The sequence below is a fragment of the Terrapene carolina genome, unplaced genomic scaffold, assembly GCF_002925995.2.
Source record: "Terrapene carolina triunguis isolate 2854851 unplaced genomic scaffold, T_m_triunguis-2.0 Scaffold85, whole genome shotgun sequence".
Lineage (NCBI taxonomy): Eukaryota > Metazoa > Chordata > Testudines > Emydidae > Terrapene > Terrapene triunguis.
Genome location: NW_020664436.1, coordinates 62124570 through 62145058, shown reverse-complemented (window position 1 = coordinate 62145058; position 20489 = coordinate 62124570). Strand labels below are relative to the sequence as shown.

The 20489-nt window shown below is 39.4% G+C and overlaps 1 protein-coding gene across 1 annotated transcript in view; it reads right to left on the bottom strand.

Moving 5' to 3' along the window:
- Positions 1 to 20489, bottom strand: part of FAM184A (family with sequence similarity 184 member A) — a 168337-nt gene that overhangs the window by 86897 nt on the left and 60951 nt on the right. The window contains exons 3-6 of the mRNA XM_024205389.2: positions 19841 to 19976; positions 10707 to 10888; positions 9433 to 9630; positions 3220 to 3342 (exon numbers count right to left, since the gene is read on the bottom strand). Of these exons, the coding sequence (XP_024061157.2) occupies positions 3220 to 3342; positions 9433 to 9630; positions 10707 to 10888; positions 19841 to 19976 (639 nt within the window). The remainder of the gene's footprint in view (positions 1 to 3219; positions 3343 to 9432; positions 9631 to 10706; positions 10889 to 19840; positions 19977 to 20489) is intronic.

The following is a 20489-nucleotide window of genomic DNA, read 5'->3' as shown; positions in this document are numbered from 1 at the left end:
AAGAAGTGAGGTTCTTACCCACGAAAGCTTATGCTCCCAATACTTCTGTTAGTCTTATAGGTGCCACAAGACCCTCTGTTGCTTTTGAAATAAGACAGTAGCAAATGCTGAAGGAACAATCAGCAGGGCTCCACTTCTACACACACACACACGAGTCAGCTAAATTCAGAGTGTATTTCAAATAAATATTTCCCTAACTGTACCCAAAATCCATAGTTCTGCCTGGGTATAATAGTGTTACCATGGAGGAAATAAATTGTTTATATTTTGCAGAGGGATGAATGGCACACTACACTACTATTTTGCAGGGCTGCTCAAAAACAGTAAGACCAACTCTGTTTCTCAACTATTCCCCAGGAAACATTAAATACAAAAAAATAAAAGTACTGTATAATGATACACTGGCTTCTGATATATTGCATACCTGGTTTGTAAAGTTTCAGTTTGAAACAACTTTTTACTACTTTCTCAGAAACCCCTGACAATACTGGTTTATAATTGAAATGGTGACACAAAAGTTAATTATTTGGCACCTCTACAATACTAGATACAGACGTAGTCACATGATGATCTCTTTTTTCCTCCAAGTAGGTCCTAAGTTATTCAAAGCTATCAAAAGATAATTGCTTATCAATGAATTGTGTGTTACAAATGATGGTGTTTTGAAATTATGGAGCTCTCTTATAATAAGCTTTTTCAAGGTACTGCATTACTTGATTCTATACCAATTTCTAATCTGGTACGCCGGTTGTTCCTGCTGTAAATATATACGTTGCTGCTTACCACCTTCACATTTCAACACTTCTTTATCAACGAGTTTTCACACTCTGTAGCACACATATATATGATTAAACTGTAACACTTCAATAACCTGGGACTGCATGTGATCTCAATGTTTGCAGTGTTGTTGTAGCCATATTGGCTGCAGGACAATAAAGCGACAAGGTAGGTGAGGTAATATCTTTTATTGGACCAACTTCAGTTGGTGAAAGAGACAAGCTTATGATTTTACACAGAGCTCTTCTTGCACAGAGCCCAGACCTGAAGAAGATCTCTCTGTAAGTTTGAAAGCTTGTCTCTTTCACCAACAGAAATTGGTCCAAAAGAAGATATTGCTTCACTCACATTGCCTGTCTTTATGAACATTCTAGGGTCATGAGTGAGTTGCTATCTTTGGCCATGACTAACAGACAGATGGCATTATGAAGAGAAAGGGTAATAAATATATACTTCCTTTTAGGTAAAGAGACAAAATATTATTAAAAAATGTAAACATATTAACAGGAATGTTAGAGACAAAATAAAAGGATGTAACTGGCATTTCACAAGAATATTCACTGATGCAGAAGAAACTTTCAGTGTTGTACTAATTACAGAAAATAAATGCAGTATTGTACCTCTTAAAAACCCTTTCCCAGTTTTGCCTATGAAAGTCTAGAAGTAAATTATTGTTGTAAGCAGAGCACCAGTCTCTTGTACTTACTAAGTCAAGACAAGAAAGGAAAACCTAGAATAAAGTAAACTAGCTACTCTAGTGGATTGGACTTGTGTTTTCTAAATAAAGAATGATAATCTGTTTTGAAATGTTATATTCCCTGTTTGATAGCAGCTGGATAATGAAGGTGAATTCTCCCTAAATAAAATGTCCAGCTCCTTCAGCTCTACTTAGTTGACCCCTGGATATGAACACATTAGCAAAAATGTAGGAATTAAATTTAATATAGAAGGTTTTAGCTTATGTTACTGAGCTATTTTCCAAGCTTAAAAACAGGAACAAGAAAACCAAATTGGAATGATAGCATGAAAGTGCCCCCCTAGGAGCACAAAAGGGAGATAAGGAGGCTTTCTACTGAAGTGGCAAAATAAACAAATACCACAAGTGATTATGTTAGCAACTTGAAAATTATTTTTATACTGAGAAAAAATTAAAGCAGCCAGGTCAGTGGCATTCTGGTACTCCTTCAAACTGGCAAGAGAGAGATCAAGCTTCCATTCCCAATCTCAAAAGGCTTGAACTACTGGCAAAGATACTCATTCCCATAACTGTTCAGTAATGGCAGAGTTCAGGAGTGTCCAGCAATGACAAGCATTGTTCAACAGTGACATTTATCACTAATTAAACAGCAGTATTGATGAGCTTTGAAGATAGGGGATTCAAAAGGGGCTGAATGTGTACCAGATGAATGGAGAAAGATATAGCTAAATATACATGTTTAATATACAAGTTTATAATTCTGCATCCTGTACTGTCATCAAAAAGTAATCAGTTCTGTTTTTTTTTTAAACAGTGAATTTAGTGTTTTTTGATGTTGCAGACTGTCAGAATTAGAGAGACATCTTCTCTGATCCATAGAATCGATACAACATGAGAAATAATGGTGCAAAGTCCTAATTCAGCAAAGCCTTTGCGCACATACCTAAGTCCATCCCTATTCAGCAAAGCACATAAATCCCATTGAACAGTGAGGTCAATGTACTTAAGTTTTTTTGCTGACACAGGGGCAAAAAATTTCATACACTGATGGAACAATGTAATATGTCTGACCTGAAAGAACCATCTCTGGGAGTTTCTCTGCCAAGACTTGGTTGGATGTAAAGCCAGACACTTAACTCACTAAGAAATTGACTGAAACCACCAATCTGTCACATTTTAAATACAAATTAAAACTATATTAAGGTAGCCTGGAATACATTACTATATATTGTATCATAATGGATAATTTTCTTATTGGAAATAAGAGTTAAATTCTTCTTTTCCAGGAAACGTTAAAAAGGATCTGCATGTTGTGAAATTAGCCACAGTTTACAGTAAACAAATTATAAAGAAATTTGGGTTACCAAAATATTGTTCTTTTCTCTTTAATTACCTCTTGAAGTATTTTGTGCATGGAAATTTAGTAAGTACTGTACTTGATTTGCACATAGGCAGATTAGAGATAAATGGAGCTGTTTACATCATAGTTTTGTTTCTTTTCCTTTTGCTACACTAATTTGTAGGAAAATACACTGTAAAAGAAAAAAAATCATACTTTGACAGTGGTCAAGTGAATTATATTTTGGGAATACTCATGTTAAATAGACAATGAGCTAAAAAAGGCCCCACAGCATGGGACCAGTCTAATATCCAATTCATAAAATCAGTTGAATAAGCTATCGTTACTGATTAAATGTGGGCTAATGCATATGACAGTGAGCTGATTTGACTAAGAAAATTCTTGCCTCCTGATTGGCTGAAGTCAGCTTTGTTGTCAGTTCTTCCCTCATATTTTCCAACTGCTGTCTAAGCTGATTCTTATCCCCTTCCAGATGTAGTTTCTCCTTTTCAAATTGCTGCTCCAACTCCTTAAGAAAACAGAAGAACAAAACAGAAAAATTACATCCATTCTTAGTAGTCATTACAGCTTTTAACTCCTAGAAAGAACTCTTCTCTCTAAGGAATTATAATAGGGGTAAGTTTGGCCCGTTATTATGGAGATCATGGCTTTTTTGTGTACTTTCTAGTCCACATCCCTTGTTGATAAGATAAAAATAATAGTATGTAAAATCTCCTTTTGTAATACCATCAAGTGAATTAGCCCAAAGCATTCAAAAACGTAGACTCTCAATCTTGCATATACGTGGGCTCTACCAACTCAGGGACCTTAAGTTGTATCAAACATGAGTTTTAAATTTGATAACATAGTATTTAATTTCTATATAACATGCATAAAAGGAAGCAGTAAAACCTTAATGGCTATGCAGAGGGGTCAGATAGGCAGCTGAGCTGAAGTTGGGGAAAGTCAATAATTTTTATGTCATTATAAAACTAAAAAAAACAGCAAATACACCTACACATCTAAAATGGTATTCATGTAATGAAAATGTATATATTTGATGGTCTACCTTTCACCCCTCCCCCTCATACTTTGCTTACATTATTAGACCGCACTTTTTGAGGGGGAGGGACTGCAACTATATCCATGTTTATACAGCATTTAGCCTGAGAAGGCCCTGATTTTAATCAGAGGCCCCAGCTTGTACAGTAACACAAATATTAGAAAATGAAATAATAATAAATAATAAATTGCATGTATGCCTTTCTGCATCTGCCAATCTGTGACTTACATAACTGTTTCATAAACCTAAGCCATATATGTTTGTGCTGGAATCGTTACTCTTTAAAAAAACTAAAGTTATTTTTAAGACTAGTGTTTTATTAATAATTTGGACACAAATGTGACAAAATGGAACATTATTCCAGTATATAATACTATGTCACAAGATTATTTTAACATACAAAAATGTAACAGCAGCAAAAATGGGCTTTTAATAAACTTCAAGTCACAGCCATGTTGAAAGCCTTCAAAGTAAAAAACAAAAACAAAAAACAAACAACATTTTAAAGGATTAAGAGTCTTAGCTCAAATCTCAGTGCAACATATTTTAAATCTACTAGGTCCAAAAGTTACAGTACAATAACAATAAAGTTGCAACGTCAAGTCACTGAGAAGTTAGAAATAACAGAATTAAGGTTTCCATGCAACCTTAATTTGGCACCCTTGTGATTATATATTATAAATCTTTAATTACATAATCACATACTATTTTCTCCACCGGATCTCTACCTCATTTAGTGCATAGGTAGGGCCCTACCAAATTCATGGCCATGAAAAACGCGTCACGAACCATGAAATCTGGTCTCGTCCATGAAATCTGTTTTTTTGTGTACTTTTCCCTGCGCTATACAGATTTCACAGGGGAGACCAGCGTTTCTCAAACTGGGGGGCCTGATCCAAAGGGAGTTGTGGGGGGCAGGGTTAGAAGGTTATTGTAGGGGTGGGTCACAGTATTGCCACCCTTACTTCTCCAGATATTCAATATAAACAGCTGTTCAATATTTTGTTTATCCTTATTGTTCAATGTGTAGCCCCAGGTTTTATTTAGTCACACTATTCAAACCCTGCTCTGAAGATAGAACTATTAATTTCCGCATGGGGTTTTCTATGGTGCTCATCATTATAGTATCTCAGAGGTTCACAAAAATTAATTTATGTATTTTCACAGCACCTCTGTGAGGCGATGGGGTGACATTATCCTCATTTTAAAGATGGGGAATTAAGACACAGAGAAATTAAGGTCAAAAGTGTCCACTAATTTTGCATGCCCAATTTGAGATGCGTAGGATCTGATTTTTCAGAGAACTTAACATTCTGGACCACTTTATATGTTGAAAGCACAGATCCCATTAACATCAGTGGGAGCTAAGCATGCTCAGCACTTCTGCAAATTAGGCCCCAGCGTCCCAAATCTGGCAATCAGAAACTGAGGGACACAAAATTAGTGACTACCTGTGAAAAATCTGGTTTAAGTGACTTGCCCAGCATCACATAGGAACTCTGTGACAAAGGCAGGGATAGAATCGAATGCTCCAGAGCAGCATTCAACTGCCTTAACTTTGAGACCTTCCTTTCTCTTCCTGCAGTCCCCTGCCTCAGTGACTACACACCTTCGAACTTCTGCAGCAAATGACGCACAGTCTTATGGACAACAGTATCTGTCAGTATACAACCCTGATTCATTCCCAGAATGGTCCATACTGCATACTAAATAAGGTGGGGGTTCTGTGGAAAAAGTAGCAGATGATTATGTATTTCAAGATTGAATCATAATAAAAATGGACAAAGGAGCCAAATTAAGATTATACAGGAAGTCTTAATTCAGGCATTTCCTAACTTTTGAGTGCTTCAATTTGCAATCTTAACTTTCTTAAAATATACGTTTTGTGGATGTAATTCCTAGTTTCCAAAAAACTGAAAAAAATTCCATCATGTGGAATCATACTGACAGCCTATATGGGTCATCAGTAGGATTGAAATCTTTAGGTCCACAGCACATGTCTACCACTTCAGCTAACAGAGACGTAGTAGGCTGTTATCCTTTACTTTGACCAGGCACTAGAGGGAAGTCAGAAGCACACTTTCCCAGTGGGTTTCACAGATATTTGTTGACAGCAGAGGAATGGTAAGATTCAGGAATTCTGGGTTCCATTCCAGGCTCTGGATGGGAATACGGTCTAGTGGACAAAGGCTCTTCTTCCTCTGTCCACCCCTCCAGCCTGATCTTGCCCCAGTCCCCTCTCTTCTTCCTACTCTTATAATCTCATTGTCCAGCCCGCTTCAGTCTCCCACTCCAATGTCCTCTCCAAGTCCCAGTCTTTCCTCCCAGCTGGGCTCTCAATCTCAGTCTCTATCCCCACCTCGCCTCCCAATCCCTTTTCCCAGCTAGTCTCAGTCCCCTCCTCCCCATCCCCCTGGCTCCTTGTCCCAAGCCTACTCCATCATTCTAGCTCAGCTCTTGTCCCCTCTGCATCTAATTCAGATGTTCCTGTTCCAAGCTGCTTGGGGGGCGGGGGGTGAGGGAGAGTGGTATTGAGAGCACCGGGGAGACTGTCTTTCTGCTCTCTGTTCTGATGCCCAGCACCACATTGGTCACAGAAGCTAGCAGCAGCCATTGCAAAGAGAGTCCAGCATCCCTGGGATGGAGCATGCTCTGTGCAGATGGTATCTGAAGAATTTAGCGGCAAAATCCTAGCCAATCTCTACTGAACATGTGCCAATTGTGATTTTTCAAAGGCTTATATAAATGATAACTTGTCCAAATTTGACATCTTTTCACTGGAATAACAAAAGGCACATCCCTGATACTAGGGCAACATCTCTGACAATTTTCCAGCCCTTCTTCCCCAAGCATGAAGATGCTAGAGCTTTTCAAGAAAATAGTTTTAACTTTTTTTCCTCTTTTTTTAATATGGGCAACAATAAATTTTCCCCAATCTGATTCTCAGAATTGGTTGATTTTTCCCCTGATACTTAAAACAAAAAACAAAACAAAAAAAAACAACAACAAAATTCAGCCTGAGGTAGACACCCAGCATGGAAAATTTCACCTTTAATGACTGAAGTTTGGCAAAGTTATTAGCAACTGAAAACGGTGCCAGGTGATATAAAATATAGGTGCTATGAGCTCTGCCTATAACATACTAAAAGATACAATTTACAATAAAAAATAAACCTTTCAATACATATACCACCCCTCACCCTACTGTCACTCCTTTTCCCTCCTCCTCCTGTCTTTTACTTCCTTACACTATCTTCCTATTTTCTCCACAAAAGTATACTCAGGGTCTTCCTTCCTCTATCCCTCCAACTGTTGGAGTCCAACAGCACAGTATATCTTTGCAAAGCCATCAGCAGGGACTTCCTGTCTCATGTTAGACTTGAGACAGGTAATATTTACTAGGGAGTAGTTCAGTCTCTATGCTGACTCAGTCCCTATCCTCTGCCGAGGTTCCCTAATAAATAAGCCCACAATGAAGGTTGACATTTGTGATATGGACACAGGACCAATAACTCATGTTCCAAAGTTGTTTGTAGTGTTGTTGTAGCCAAATTGGTCCCATGATACGAGAGAGACAAGGTAAGTGAGGAATGGACCAACTTCCGTTGAGGAAAAGTACAAGCTTTCAAGCTTCATAGAGTTCTTCTTCTGGTGTGGGGAAGGTAATCAGAGTGTCTAAGCTAAATATAAGTTGGGTCAGACTGGTAAGCATAAGGAATTTACACATGCTATAGGAGATTACTTAAAAGGAAGTGGGCAATTAAGGGTTTGCAGGCAGCAGGGTCTGTAACAAATTGTTGTAATGAGCCATGAAACCAGTGTCTCTGTTGAATCAATGCCCCAACGGTAACTGTGTGGGTGAAACCAGGCAATCACCATGCTCTCGAAAGAATTCACACAGAAAACAATAAAAGACAAAAACACCCGATCACCCATGGGTGTACACTTTTCACAAAGCAATCACTCCATATCTGACCTCTCCTTCCTCATCTTCAAAGGAAACCTGTTCAACACCTTCAAAAGGCAAGCCTGGGAACTTAAATTCATAACTCTGCTAGACACTAAAAACTATGGACTCAGAGACACTATTTTTATGACTCATTACGACAATTTTAGCCCCTAGTTGCCCACTTCATTTTAAATGGTCTCCTACAGCATGTGTCAACTCCTTATGCTTAACAATCTGTCCCAACTTATATTTTGCTTAGACACCGTGGTTACCTTCCCCAGACCAGAAGAAGAGCTCCATGAAGCTTGAAAGCTTGTACCTTCCACCAACAAGCTGGCCCAATAAAAGATATTGCCTCAGCTACCCTGTCTCTCTCATTTCGCAAAGGCCACTTAAACAACCATTAGATGTCTACAACTTTCAGCAACAACCTATCTTTGTTGGATTCCCATTGCTGACCTACAGCTTAAAGGCTCCATAGCTCATTAACATTTCTCTCATTTCTCTATTCCCAGGGAGTCAAATCCACCTTCCCCATGTCAACAAATGCATGCTAACAAACAAAGGTCTTTTCTATGCCAACATAATGACTTGGTGAAAATATTTTAAGAACCCCCATATATTCTGCACACCTTCCAAAATCAAAACTAAAATAATGTATAAGACCAACAAACAAACAAACAAAACAAGTACAAAAAAACAACACTGAAAGCAGATGGGAGCAAAGCACAGTTGAGAAAATCTACAAAAATAATCCACCTATAAGGCCTACAAATATTTTAATTGGCCAAATCCATGGACAATACAGAACAGGTAGGCATTGAAAAATATTGGAAATTCTCAATACAAAAGGAAAACAGTTTCTCCTTAAGTATTAGTGTTCATAACAAAGAAATATATTTTAACAAAGCAATAATGCAGCAGCAAAAACTCTTTAGCTTGAAGTTCAACCCAGTCCTACAACTCTAGATCTGGAGCTCTATCAAAAGGCATTTTCCTTCCACTGTGTGGTATGCAGCCACTACTAAACAGCTAGATCTACATCTCACTGAGGCTATGGAAAGATTCTCAGTGACTTCACTGATTTATGGATTTGGCCCATAGTTCTTTCCCCAAGCACCTGTGCAAGTCAGGGGGAAGCTATCCTGAAATTAACTATGTGTTCAATGGGCAACACATAGTGCTCCTGCACCTTGTCAAAAGTACGTGTTCACTTTTCCACAAAAGTTTGAAGAGTAATCTTTAATATACTATTTTTCCTAACCATAAAGGTGCAACCATGGCTTTGTTGTATACATGTATTTAAATCAACAAGCAAGTTAGCTAACACAACTAGGACTGCTATATCACCCTCAACTTGTCCATATTTTATTTAGGAATTGCAGTGTGCATGGTTGTATATAAAAGGACCCCAGAGCACTCTAATGCCCTTTGTTATTCTTTACAAATGCGAATGTACCAGAGTCAAGCCCTCTTAGGAGAATAAGGGATAAAAGAATGAAATAAGGGAATTAATATATGCTATCCATATGCATATACCATTTTCTCATAGTTTGGCTCACCCTCCTTTCTTATTTGGAACATGGTTTGTTTTCTTCCTAACTTACCAGTTGCAGCTTTTTCTTTTCCTTGGTAGCATTGCTGTGTGCAGCCTCAATCGCAGTGTGATGTTTCCATGCTAATTCTTCCAAGGTCTTAGAATGAGCCTCATTTAACAGTGCAGCCTCCCCTTCCAATCTGGTTTGCAGCTTTATCAGCTCTTTCTCATAATACTCTCGTTGTGTTTCCCTTGCTTCATTTACCTTCTGTAAAAGCCAGACAACAAAAAATTCCAAATCACCTATTCTTAAGTGTTTGTCTATTTCAGTAAGGAGAAAACGACAAAAAGGAAAAACTAGTGAAGTTTTACACAAATACTCAAAAACAATTATACTTTATATATATGTAGCATAGAATAAATACCCTTAAACCACATCTTTAAACTATACTCAAAAAGGTGTTTCAATTATAGACTAAGTATAAGAAGTTAAAATCTATTGTCTCTTTTTTGCTCTATTTTATCATGTAAAAAAAAGCAGACAAATTTCAGATGTAGAGGCAATTTCCAATTCATTATTCTCTGAGCTGCAAACATGGTTTTGGATACCAGTTCTTTTTCTTTCTTATTTTAGTTTTGAACTAGTGTTGGTGTGTAGTGAGGCAAGGAGGAAATTCTTTATTATGATGCCCTCTCAAGACAAAAGTCAGAAGGAAGGTTGTTCAAACAACATAACATTGTTTAAACCAGTACGTTTTTCTGGACTCCATTACTTTATATGTAATCTATCTCATCATCATGATCTTAACTGGTGGGAACAGAAAAACAATTAAAGAATCATTATACAATAGCTCAAGTTTTAGTTTGCTATATTTGCCCTGTCATGGCCCTATTGGGTACCTGCATGTACATTCTCAAGGCTTATTGATTTTCAATTTTTCCTTGACCTCAGCCCCATTCCCACCTCACAGGGGCACTCTGGGAGATGAGACACATAGGAAGATTATTGGCAATCTGCTTCAAGAATCAAGAAGCACAACAGATGCCAGAAATCAGTTTGGATAACATTGCACCTGCCTCCTCTCGGTCTTCATCTCAGCTGAAACTATCACCTTCAACTCTGCAATGCACACAATCTACATTAGTAACTTGAAAAGTTAGCAGTACCATATGTGTCTCACAGGGCAGTATAATGTGCTATCACTGCTCCATACAGTCAGACACTCCAGTCTTTTAAAAGAGTTAAGATATTTCAGAATTCATTAATATTTCCAGTTAGAATTCTAAGGCTTCTATTTTGTTGTTCTAAAATAGAAAGAACTGTGTGTTTTGTTTTGTTTTTACCTTTTCCAGTGCCAGAATCTGCTGCCTTTGTCTTTCATCCAGACTTTGTGTTTTGCTCTGCAATAGATTTCTTTCCTCTTCCAGCTGAGATAGTTTCTCTTTTAATCTAGATTTTTCTGATTCTAAATCTCTTATTGTAACTTCCTGTGTCATCTGTGTAGCTTGAAGAATTCCAATGTGACCTACAAACAGAAAACAACCATTTAAAATCTCAGACATGAAGATTATTCACCTGTAACCCGAACTCTTACAAATGGACTCTGCACATGCCCACCCAAGTGATGTCCAGTAATGCAGCTCTGACAGTGGAACCTTCTTGCAGCAGTGCTCTCATGCCCCCTCCCTCACTGTTCCTGAATGTTTGGAGGGCAAGGGTATAAAAAGGGGGCATGAGGATCTTGTCACCTTGGTTCCTTCCACTGCCTCTTCAAGGTTCAAAGTTTAAATTAGCACTCCAAAGAAGAAAGTGAGGAGGAAGAAAGTGTGTATGTGCAGAGTCCATCTCAAATAATTCTGGTTACTGGTGAATAATCTTCATTTATTTTTCCAATGGCCTCAGCACATTCCCACTCATGGGATAGTTAGAAAAGAAGTACCACAATCTCTGTAAGTTGAGATGCAGAGTCCTAATTGAATAATGATTGTAGTACCGCATTACCAAACTGAACATCTGACCGGGATGCTAGATCTAGTGAGTAATGCTTTGTGAAAGTGTGAATAGAGCTTCAGGTTGTAGCTCTTCATGTTTCTAAAATTGGGATAAGCTTGATGCATGCCATGGAAACCATATTTTCCCTGGGAAGAGGGGCAGAGCTTTGTTTGTAGCTTTCTACTATACAAAACAGCTTTTCTCTGTACAAAACCTAACCCATTTAGACAAATGTTATGATGTAATTATGTTTCCTTTATTAGTAGTATCCCCAAATGAAATAAAAACTTTTGGTGACTTCTTGGCAGTTAAGGCATGAAGCTTTACCTCATCTGAATGAGAATGAGGTCTAGAAAAGAATACTGCTAAGTTATTGATCTGAGTTAGGTTAAAGGCTATTACGACTTTGGGAGGGAATGTAGGATGCAGATGGAGGACTTTTTCCCCTGTGAAAGACAGTGAATGGTGGGTCAGCATGAGGATCTGTAACTTGCTTACAATTCTAGCAGATGTGCTTGCTGTAATGAAGGCTGTTTTGATTGAAAGGAGACTTAAGTAACCCCACTGCGGGTTTCATGAATGGAGTAAGTACCAGTAAGTAGTGGAGTAAGTAGGTTAAGATCCCAAGTCAGATTTACCTCTTTACTGGAGGAAAATGTTTACTATTTCTTTCATGAACCTCTTGGCTGTGTCATGTGTGAATTTAGTCTTATTATCAATAAATGCCTGGTGTGCAGAAATGGCTGCTAAGTGGACTTTCAAGAATGATATAGAAAGAGGTCTAATCACTTTAAATGAAGTAGGTATTCAAGTACGAGTACTCAGAAGATGTTTCTGAATCCATGTTGTTAGTATTGGCCCAGATTAAAAATCTTTTCCATTTGAAATCATAGCATCTGAGAATTGACTGTTTTCTGGAATTTATCCAGACACAAGAAAGTTCAAGAGAGGGGGACTTTTCTAGGTCTGTCACAATCCTATGGTCCACGCTGTCAAGTGAAGAGAGTGGGGTCCAGCTGGTAAATCCATCTGTTCTGTTGGGTCAATAGATCTGTGGATGGGGAAGAGACCGATAGTTCCCTCTGAACAGATGAAGAAGATCTGGAAACGTTGGTTGTCTCACCTGTGCTGTGGCAATCAAGGTTATTCTTGCTTTATCTGTCTTATTTTTCTTATGACTCTTTGAGAGAGAATAAATGGGGGAAAGGTATAAAGGAGACCTATTTCCCAGTCAAGCAGAAATGCATCTGATATGGATTGGATTTCTACTCCAGTTCTTGAACAAAACCTTGGGCAATATGAATTGTATCTGCTTGCAAATAAGTCTATGTCTGGATAGCTCCAAAGACAGAATATCTCATTTACACTAAGATTTTGTGACCATTTGTACTGTTCACTTCTGTCTCAGCTCAACTGGTCTGCAAGACTGTTGACTTTGTCCATGAGATGTAGGGCTATATAGTAGATATGGTGCTGGATGCACCAGTTCCACAGTGCCACTGTTTCTCTGCAAGGTTGGCTGGAGTGGGCCCCTTGTTCGCTCACACAGAACACTGCCACTGTGTCTATTGTTACATGGATGAGTTTGCCTTGCAGATGTGGAGAAAGGATTTGAAATCAAATGGAATGCTCTTAATTTTAGCATTTGCAGAGTCCCTTCCCAGTGGTTCTGATGGCCATGGACAGTTAGGTTGTACAGGGGAGTTCCCTATCCCACGTATGAAATGTTTGAGGTAATCATAGTTGACAAAGCTGGGGGGCTGAATGTTACTCCTTCAAAACACTGTGATGCTGAATCGACCAACTGAAGGATGACAGTACCTCTTTCCGAACTGTCAGTCTGGAGAACATGCTGTCCAAATTTGGAAGATAAATCTTTGCTAGCCAATTCTCATCTTGAGGCTGATACTTGACTGACAGGGCTTCTTGTGGAGTCTTTGTTGCCATCAAGATTTTCATAAATCCTCCTCCTTCTGGATGGAAGACTATGGCTTTTCAAGAATCCAGAATTCCCCAATAAACTGGATTGACTATACAGGAGTTGTGATATTTTCCAGCTTATTCTGAGTCTCAGTTTTTGAAGAGGGATCATGTCTGGACCATAACTGTTGAAAGGTCCTCCCTGAGAGGATACACTGATTAATCAATCGTCTACATAGAAGTAAATGTGGATGCCCTGTCATCTTAGATGTGCTGCTGCTGCTGCTGCAGACAGACACTTTGTGACTACTCACTTGCACCTGAGCAAAGAAAAAGGAGGACTCTGAGTGGAAGCGATCCTCTCGTATGATGAAATGAAGGTATTTGTAATGTGAAGGTCTGATAATTCTAAAATACACTTCTTAAAAACTGAGACATCCAAGCCAATCTTGGGTGGATACGGAGGAGATAACTGATACCAGGGTTAACACAAAGAATTTGAACTCCCTGATTAATTAATTGAATTTTCATGGGTCTAAAGTAGGCAGAAGGTCTCCATCTTTCTTTGGGATCAGAAAGTATCTGGACTAGAAACCCTTTCCATGGAATTCCCTTGAACTCTTCTGCATGGCTCCTTGCTTACATTAGAGACTGGATTTCTGTTCCTAACAGATTCTCATGAAAAGGTCCCTGAAGAGAGAAGGGACAAGAGGACTGGTGGGAGGTATTGTGTTGAACTTAATAGAATAAATTTTCTGTATAATTTCAGGATCAAACTGTCTGTTGTGAAGGCATGCCAGATGTTGAAGGAGTGGGAACGTCTTTTTTCCAAAAGAGGGGAAGGAGGTGGATGGATCGATCAAGGTTGATCTGATGCTCTTGGGTGTCTCGGCAAATGTGAGGTCTAAGCCCTAGTGTGAAAGACATGGAAGCTGTTGATTTACCCTTTGTACGAAATTTAAAAATTTTCCTCCTCTGTAGCCGTTGCTAAGATGACGGTTGGTTGAACTGCCATCTCTGCCTGCAGTAGGATAATGAGGAAGACGAATATTGTGGTTTATGATATTTAAAGCAGGAACATCAAACCTTCTTCTGGATGGCTGGTAGATCCCTCGATAGTAGTTGTGGATCTTAGTACCCTTCAACATTTCTAGGATTTCATCCATTCTTGAACTTAATAGACCATCTTTCAGAATAGAAGGTTTTCCACACATGTTCTCATCTCTCATACAAGGCCAGATGATCTCAGCCATGAATATCACCTTAATGTTATTGCTGAAGTCGCTGCCCAGGCTGCTGCATCACAGAAGTCAAATGAGTACGCCTGCAATAAACCTTCCAATATGGGAGAGTGATTTTCATGGTTCATGATTTCAAGTTCTTCTTCACGCAGCACACAGTCAACTTGTGGAACTCCTTACCTGAGGAGGTTGTGAAGGCTAGGACTATAACAGCATTTAAAAGAGAACTGGATAAATTCATGGTGGTTAAGTCCATTAATGGCTATTAGCCAGGATGGGTAAGGAATGGTGTCCCTAGCCTCTGTTTGTCAGAGGATGGAGATGGATGGCAGGAGAGAGATCACTTGATCATTGCCTGTTAGGTCCACTCCCTCTGGGGCACCTGGCACTGGCCACTGTCGGTAGACAGGATACTGGGCTAGATGGACCTTTGGTCTGACCCGGTACGGCCGTTCTTATGGCTTCTGCCAGCTTCTTCTGGTCTTTAGGAAGGGATCTAGCAAAATTGGCCAGGAACCAGTACCACCTTGGAGAGAAGATGGACATTCTGACTTGATAATTAGAAAACCTAATGCCAAGTGAAACAGATGAGAAGACCTTTCTGCCTAAGTTGTCAAGCTATTTCCCTTTTCTGTCAGACAGGGTTGGGTGTACTTATCCTCCTTTTGTTCTTTGGCCGGCAACAACCAGTGAATTAAGAGCTGGATGTGTGTGGAAAAGTGAAACCCCTTCATACAATAGTTGATAACACTTGTGCAACACTTTTTCAAAACATAGCTTGACCCAATTCAGGATGTGATTATTCTCTTGACCAGCTGCAATAAACCTTCCAACATAGGAGAGTGATTTTATTGTTGGAAGGAGATCACAAAATACTGAATACAGAATGAAAGGTCTCTTCCATTGTGAACGATTATATCTTCAGTGTTGTACCTATTCTTTCTAGCATTTCATGGGAATGAATAGCATCTTCTGATTAAGAAGATGAGGAGATTCCCTCCCCCCACCCCAACACACATACAAATATTATCATCAGGAGATATTTGATTGTCTGGTTCCATGTTGGCATCCTGGAATTCAGTGGACCTCCTGTTTAGTATTCTAACATGTCTGGGACAAACATGGGAGAAGGGTCTCTTTAAAGTGGAGATGTAGATAGAGCTGGGTGAGTTGGATCCAAAGGCCAGTAAGGAAGGTGAAGAGCAGTAAGGTCATCTAATCAAGGGAGATATAACATTCTTTTTGGTATTCAGTGTCAGACTCTATCATGATACCATGTAGCATAAAGGTGTTCCCTTTGTCTAAACGATCTGTATATGGTGTCAGTATAATGTTTTCTAGTGTATGTAATCCACCCCCAGGAAGGAGAGGAGGTGGCAATTTAACAGGTCTATCTTAGCCTTAGTCATTATCTGATTGTGGATCCAAATGTGGATCTGACGTAGCTCAAACTAGAGACAGTACTGGCCTTGGTAAGTACAATATAGAAAATGGTGAGGGACAGTTCCCTGGGGTAGGTGTGTGTGGGGAGGAAGCCAAATCTGAGGGGAAATCTGTAATTGAGCAGGGGTGTTTTCTTTCTTTCCAAGTGAAGACAAGGGAGTAAGGATATCAGAGTCTTCAATTCTTCTTTTAATTCCCCCCAAGAGTATGGTTCTGACTGCAGGTCTGGTTTATATACTTGGACCACTATTGTAATAGTGGAAGCGGATGGTGCCAAGAAGTCTGATGTGTCTCCAGTAATATTTTTTGGAACTGGGGTATGATGCTTTGTTTGGGATTGATAATCACCATGAGCCTTTGGTTTTGGCCTGAGTTCCGAAGGTGGTCTTGGAACGGAGGCCATGAGATCCAAGGGGTCCCAGTGTGCAGACAGACTCTGCTAACAGACAGACACAGATACCTGCAGGGCCTGTCACCTCCTTGCTAGGGGCTGGAGATGACCGATCCGAAGGACTGCATTCCTGAGGTGTGGTTCTGCTAACAGAGGCTGACACCAGCAGGGGCCCGCTTTGTTGTGCCATCAAATCTGATGACTGTGGATTCTTTGGTACCATGATTTTAGATTTCACTCCGGTAGCAGAATGCCTCGGACAGGATCTTATGCTGCTTTTAAGTCCCCAAAGGAGTTGGGGATGAAGTAGGCCTCTCAGTACTCACGAATCCTACAGACTTGGAACTGGTTTTTTTTCATTCCTTGTGAGATCTTGGGGTGAAAGTGGTGCAAATGGCACAGCAAGATGAAGCATGACCTTCCCCCAAACAAGCCAGGCACCAAACATGGGTGTCTGAAGCTGTAAACAGGGCCAGAGGCACACCTCGTAAATCCTGGCTTTTTCCCTTTTGGATCTGCCATCAGCTGTGCACACCTCTGTTGGAGCACTGGAATAGACTAAAAAGAAACTAAATTTAAAAGCTAAATCTTATACTAACTGAGACCTAGCTAAGGCACTGAGACTTAAAAGTCGATGATTCCATATCAGACTGACCTGACGAAGTTCCTGGTCCATCTGCAAGTGATGTTGGAAGAAACTGAGGTGGCTGGAGAACCACGCCCTCTTTTACAGCCTCACCCTCAATGTCAGGAACAGTAGGGGAAGGGCAAGAGGTTCACGAGAGTGCTCAGGCAGACTTTGCTATAAGAAATATCCACTGTCAGAGCTACATTGTTGGCACATCCCATAAGTAAGAATGTGCAGAAGCCATTCAAAGAAGAATGCCCACTACACCCTTTGGAGTTTGAATGTATCTAAAGCTACAGTTAAATATGTTACTGAGTTCATTAAATCCACAGCGATGATCAACCCTGCAGATGCTATATGAAGACATTAAATGTTCAGGGCAATCACAATGACATGTCCTTAAAACTCATTAAGGGCATCTTGTTTCATAAAAGAAAATTAAAGTTCTTGAAAGTGTTTTCTGAATGTAGAGTTAATGGACTGCTCCTACATTGCCCTTTGACTCAGATCACTTGTAGTTTAGAATTTTGGCACCCAGCTTTGTTCACAGCACTGTTTCACCTGCTGAGGACTCTGAAGCAGATAATTTGTCCCATTCCGGTCCCTTTGCATCAGTACAGCAATGCAAAGAATTCTGACAGCATATGAGAAAGCCCAGCGGGCACAGAGCCAGCACAGCCCTGGGCACAAGAAGATTGGGGACAAGATGGGGAAGAAGAATGGCAACAAGGTGCTGTGCTCCTGCTATCCTCAACTAGAAATGTTACCAGCTGGAGCTGATTAGAGCAGCCGGAAGACAGTCCAGGCTATGAAAGTGTTTGGTAACTCCTTCTCTGAAGAGATAAAAGGCAATACTCACTGGGAACATCATGATGTTCCTCAGAGGTAACGAAAATGGAGAAGCCCATCACTCAGATGTCGTTCTCCACATCTGTCATGTACTTGTACATCTGGCATCAAAAGCTTTCTTTGATATATTTGGTAGAATATACCAGGATATATATATTGTTTCAGGATGCTCTAGGACCATAATATCTCTATATTTTAGCGAGGAAAGGAGATATTTTTAAGAGGACCTTTGAAACAATGGTAATCTTTGTGACAGTAGGAGAAAGAATAGGATGAACTAGGCTTCCTAAACAATGATACAGTATTATTTTAGTTCTTGAGATCTTAGAGTGCCTGTTCAAGGGTGTTACCTAAAAGAATCTCTTCTCCTTTAATGAGAGTGTCAATGAGACACTTCTTGGATTCAAACTCTGGCTCTCAGCTTCAAAGCCAATCTACTGATCAGATTGTGGGTTAGGAGATACCAGGAGAGGGAGGCCAGCTCAATACTGGCATCATAGTGAAAAACGAAAGCCAGAGGATCCTTTGGAACAGCTCTCCTCGAGATTTTAAGTCGAATACCCAGCTTCCAGTACTGCTATATAGGTCCTCAAAGGTGACAATGATCACTGCTGGAAGTTAAGATTTCCTCATCAATCAGCTTTCAGCAAGATCAAAAATGTTGTAAGAGAGCCCCAAAGTTCATGCCAATTCTTAGAAAGCCCAACTAACCTAGACATGACTATAGGCAGAACAGAATTTGCATCTGGCTACTCTCAAGATTCCACAATGATTTTATTAATATTTTCACAAATGATATTGTGACAGATATTGCAACCTAATGCAATATCTTTGTGGACCACGCCATACTATGTTTATGTATCACTATGGACCAAGAATTGTATGCAACTCCAGGAAGGAAGGGTCACCATAGCTCCACCAGGAACCAAAACTAGTAGGGGGTGAGTACGGTGAATAAGTTAGGTTGTAAACAGAGGTACCACCCCCAAGGGAGGTATGTATATACTGGCTCAAACTGGGATTTTCAGAGACCAACAGACACAGAAGGGGCTTTTGATATAAAAAGACTGGGTTTAAAATGACTCAAGGCCTTCTTTCTAATCCAGCAAACAGTAAGGATATTCTGTCCAAGGGGGGGGGGGGCCCAAACCTTGTGGAAAGGTTGGAAAGACTTTGGGCTATTAGAGCCCTATAAGACTGATGGGTGCCTCCTCGTATGTTTAGTGTGTATTTAAATCTGTTAATTGTTTTTATTATGTTTTCCCTGTGATGCTTTTACCTTAAGAATAAATGAGCTTGCTTAGAAAGAGCTGTGTGGTAACTTGTAATTGCTGGCAATACTCTGTTCTTAAACCTCAGAGAAAGCAAGGCACAGGCACCAGCTATTAGGCAGACTGGCTTGCTGAGTATATCGCAGAGTAAGGCAGGGTGCTGTGCAGCCTTAAAACCCCTGGAAAGGAAACGAGTGGGACAGTGGTCCCTACCAGAGACAAGTGATGGTTGGACACCTGAGACTTGACTGGGCACACCTAGAGTGGATCATGATGTGGAGGGAGGGGGGGAAATAGGTGAAGTTACCCTGAAACTGTGTGACATGTATAAACATACCTCCCCCGCTTGTACCTAGCCTTGAAGAGCCTCTTCTTGGGACTTTTTGTCTTTATTGTCAAACAAATCCAGTATACACTTTCCTAAAAGGTACAATGATCTGACATTTTAATGAAAAACTGCCTTTGTCAAGAATTAGGCCACTTAATAAAAGTCAATTACTTTCAAAACATATTTGAAAATAGTATGAAGGCTTGTAAAGCAAATATAAATCTAACTACAATACACGACATAATTAAAAAAAAAAAAAAAAAAAACAAGAAAGACTTTCAGAACTTTTTAGGGACAATGCAAAACTCTTCACAGACACTCTCGATCTGCATAATTTAAAATAGAAAAAATAATAGTATCATCCTGAATTAATATTTGAGGCTCATTTACATATAGAGTTATGGACATACATACTAGCTTTAAGTACAAGATCTGTGGCCTGCTGCTGTAAGCGTTCCCTAGCAGCTGCTAGCTCACTTTCCACCTCCTTGTGTTTGCTTAACAATGATATCTCCTCCTCCTTGACGTCATCTAGCTGTTTTTGAAGCACCTAAAGAAACATACAACATAATATTCATTAACACTACATAATAATGCTGTTAAATTTAACAAGTACGAATTTAAAGTATAAATACAGATGACATTTCAGCTTATAAGGCATATTATTCATACACAAAACAAGATCTTATACATAAAGTAACACACATACTAACACTGAGTGTTATGAAGCAAGCTTGCTATTTCTTTAAAGTGTACTTGATCTTGTATCAAATTTAACAAACCGATATATAAGCATATGATTACTGTTTTTTATTATTTTTATTATTGCCTCTGTAATCCACATTTAGATCCACAATCAAATAAGATCAGTGTGATTTAATCAGTCATTACGTATTATGCATACAAAATGTATATTTTCCCCTTTTCAAGGCTGAAGCCACGCTAGCTGATAGTCATAAAAAATGATTTCCAAAATAAATTTGGGGGGGGGGGGAAGGAAACCAACATATACGTGTTGTTTAAAGAGATTTTCATTGGAAATAATAAAAAACAATGTTAATGT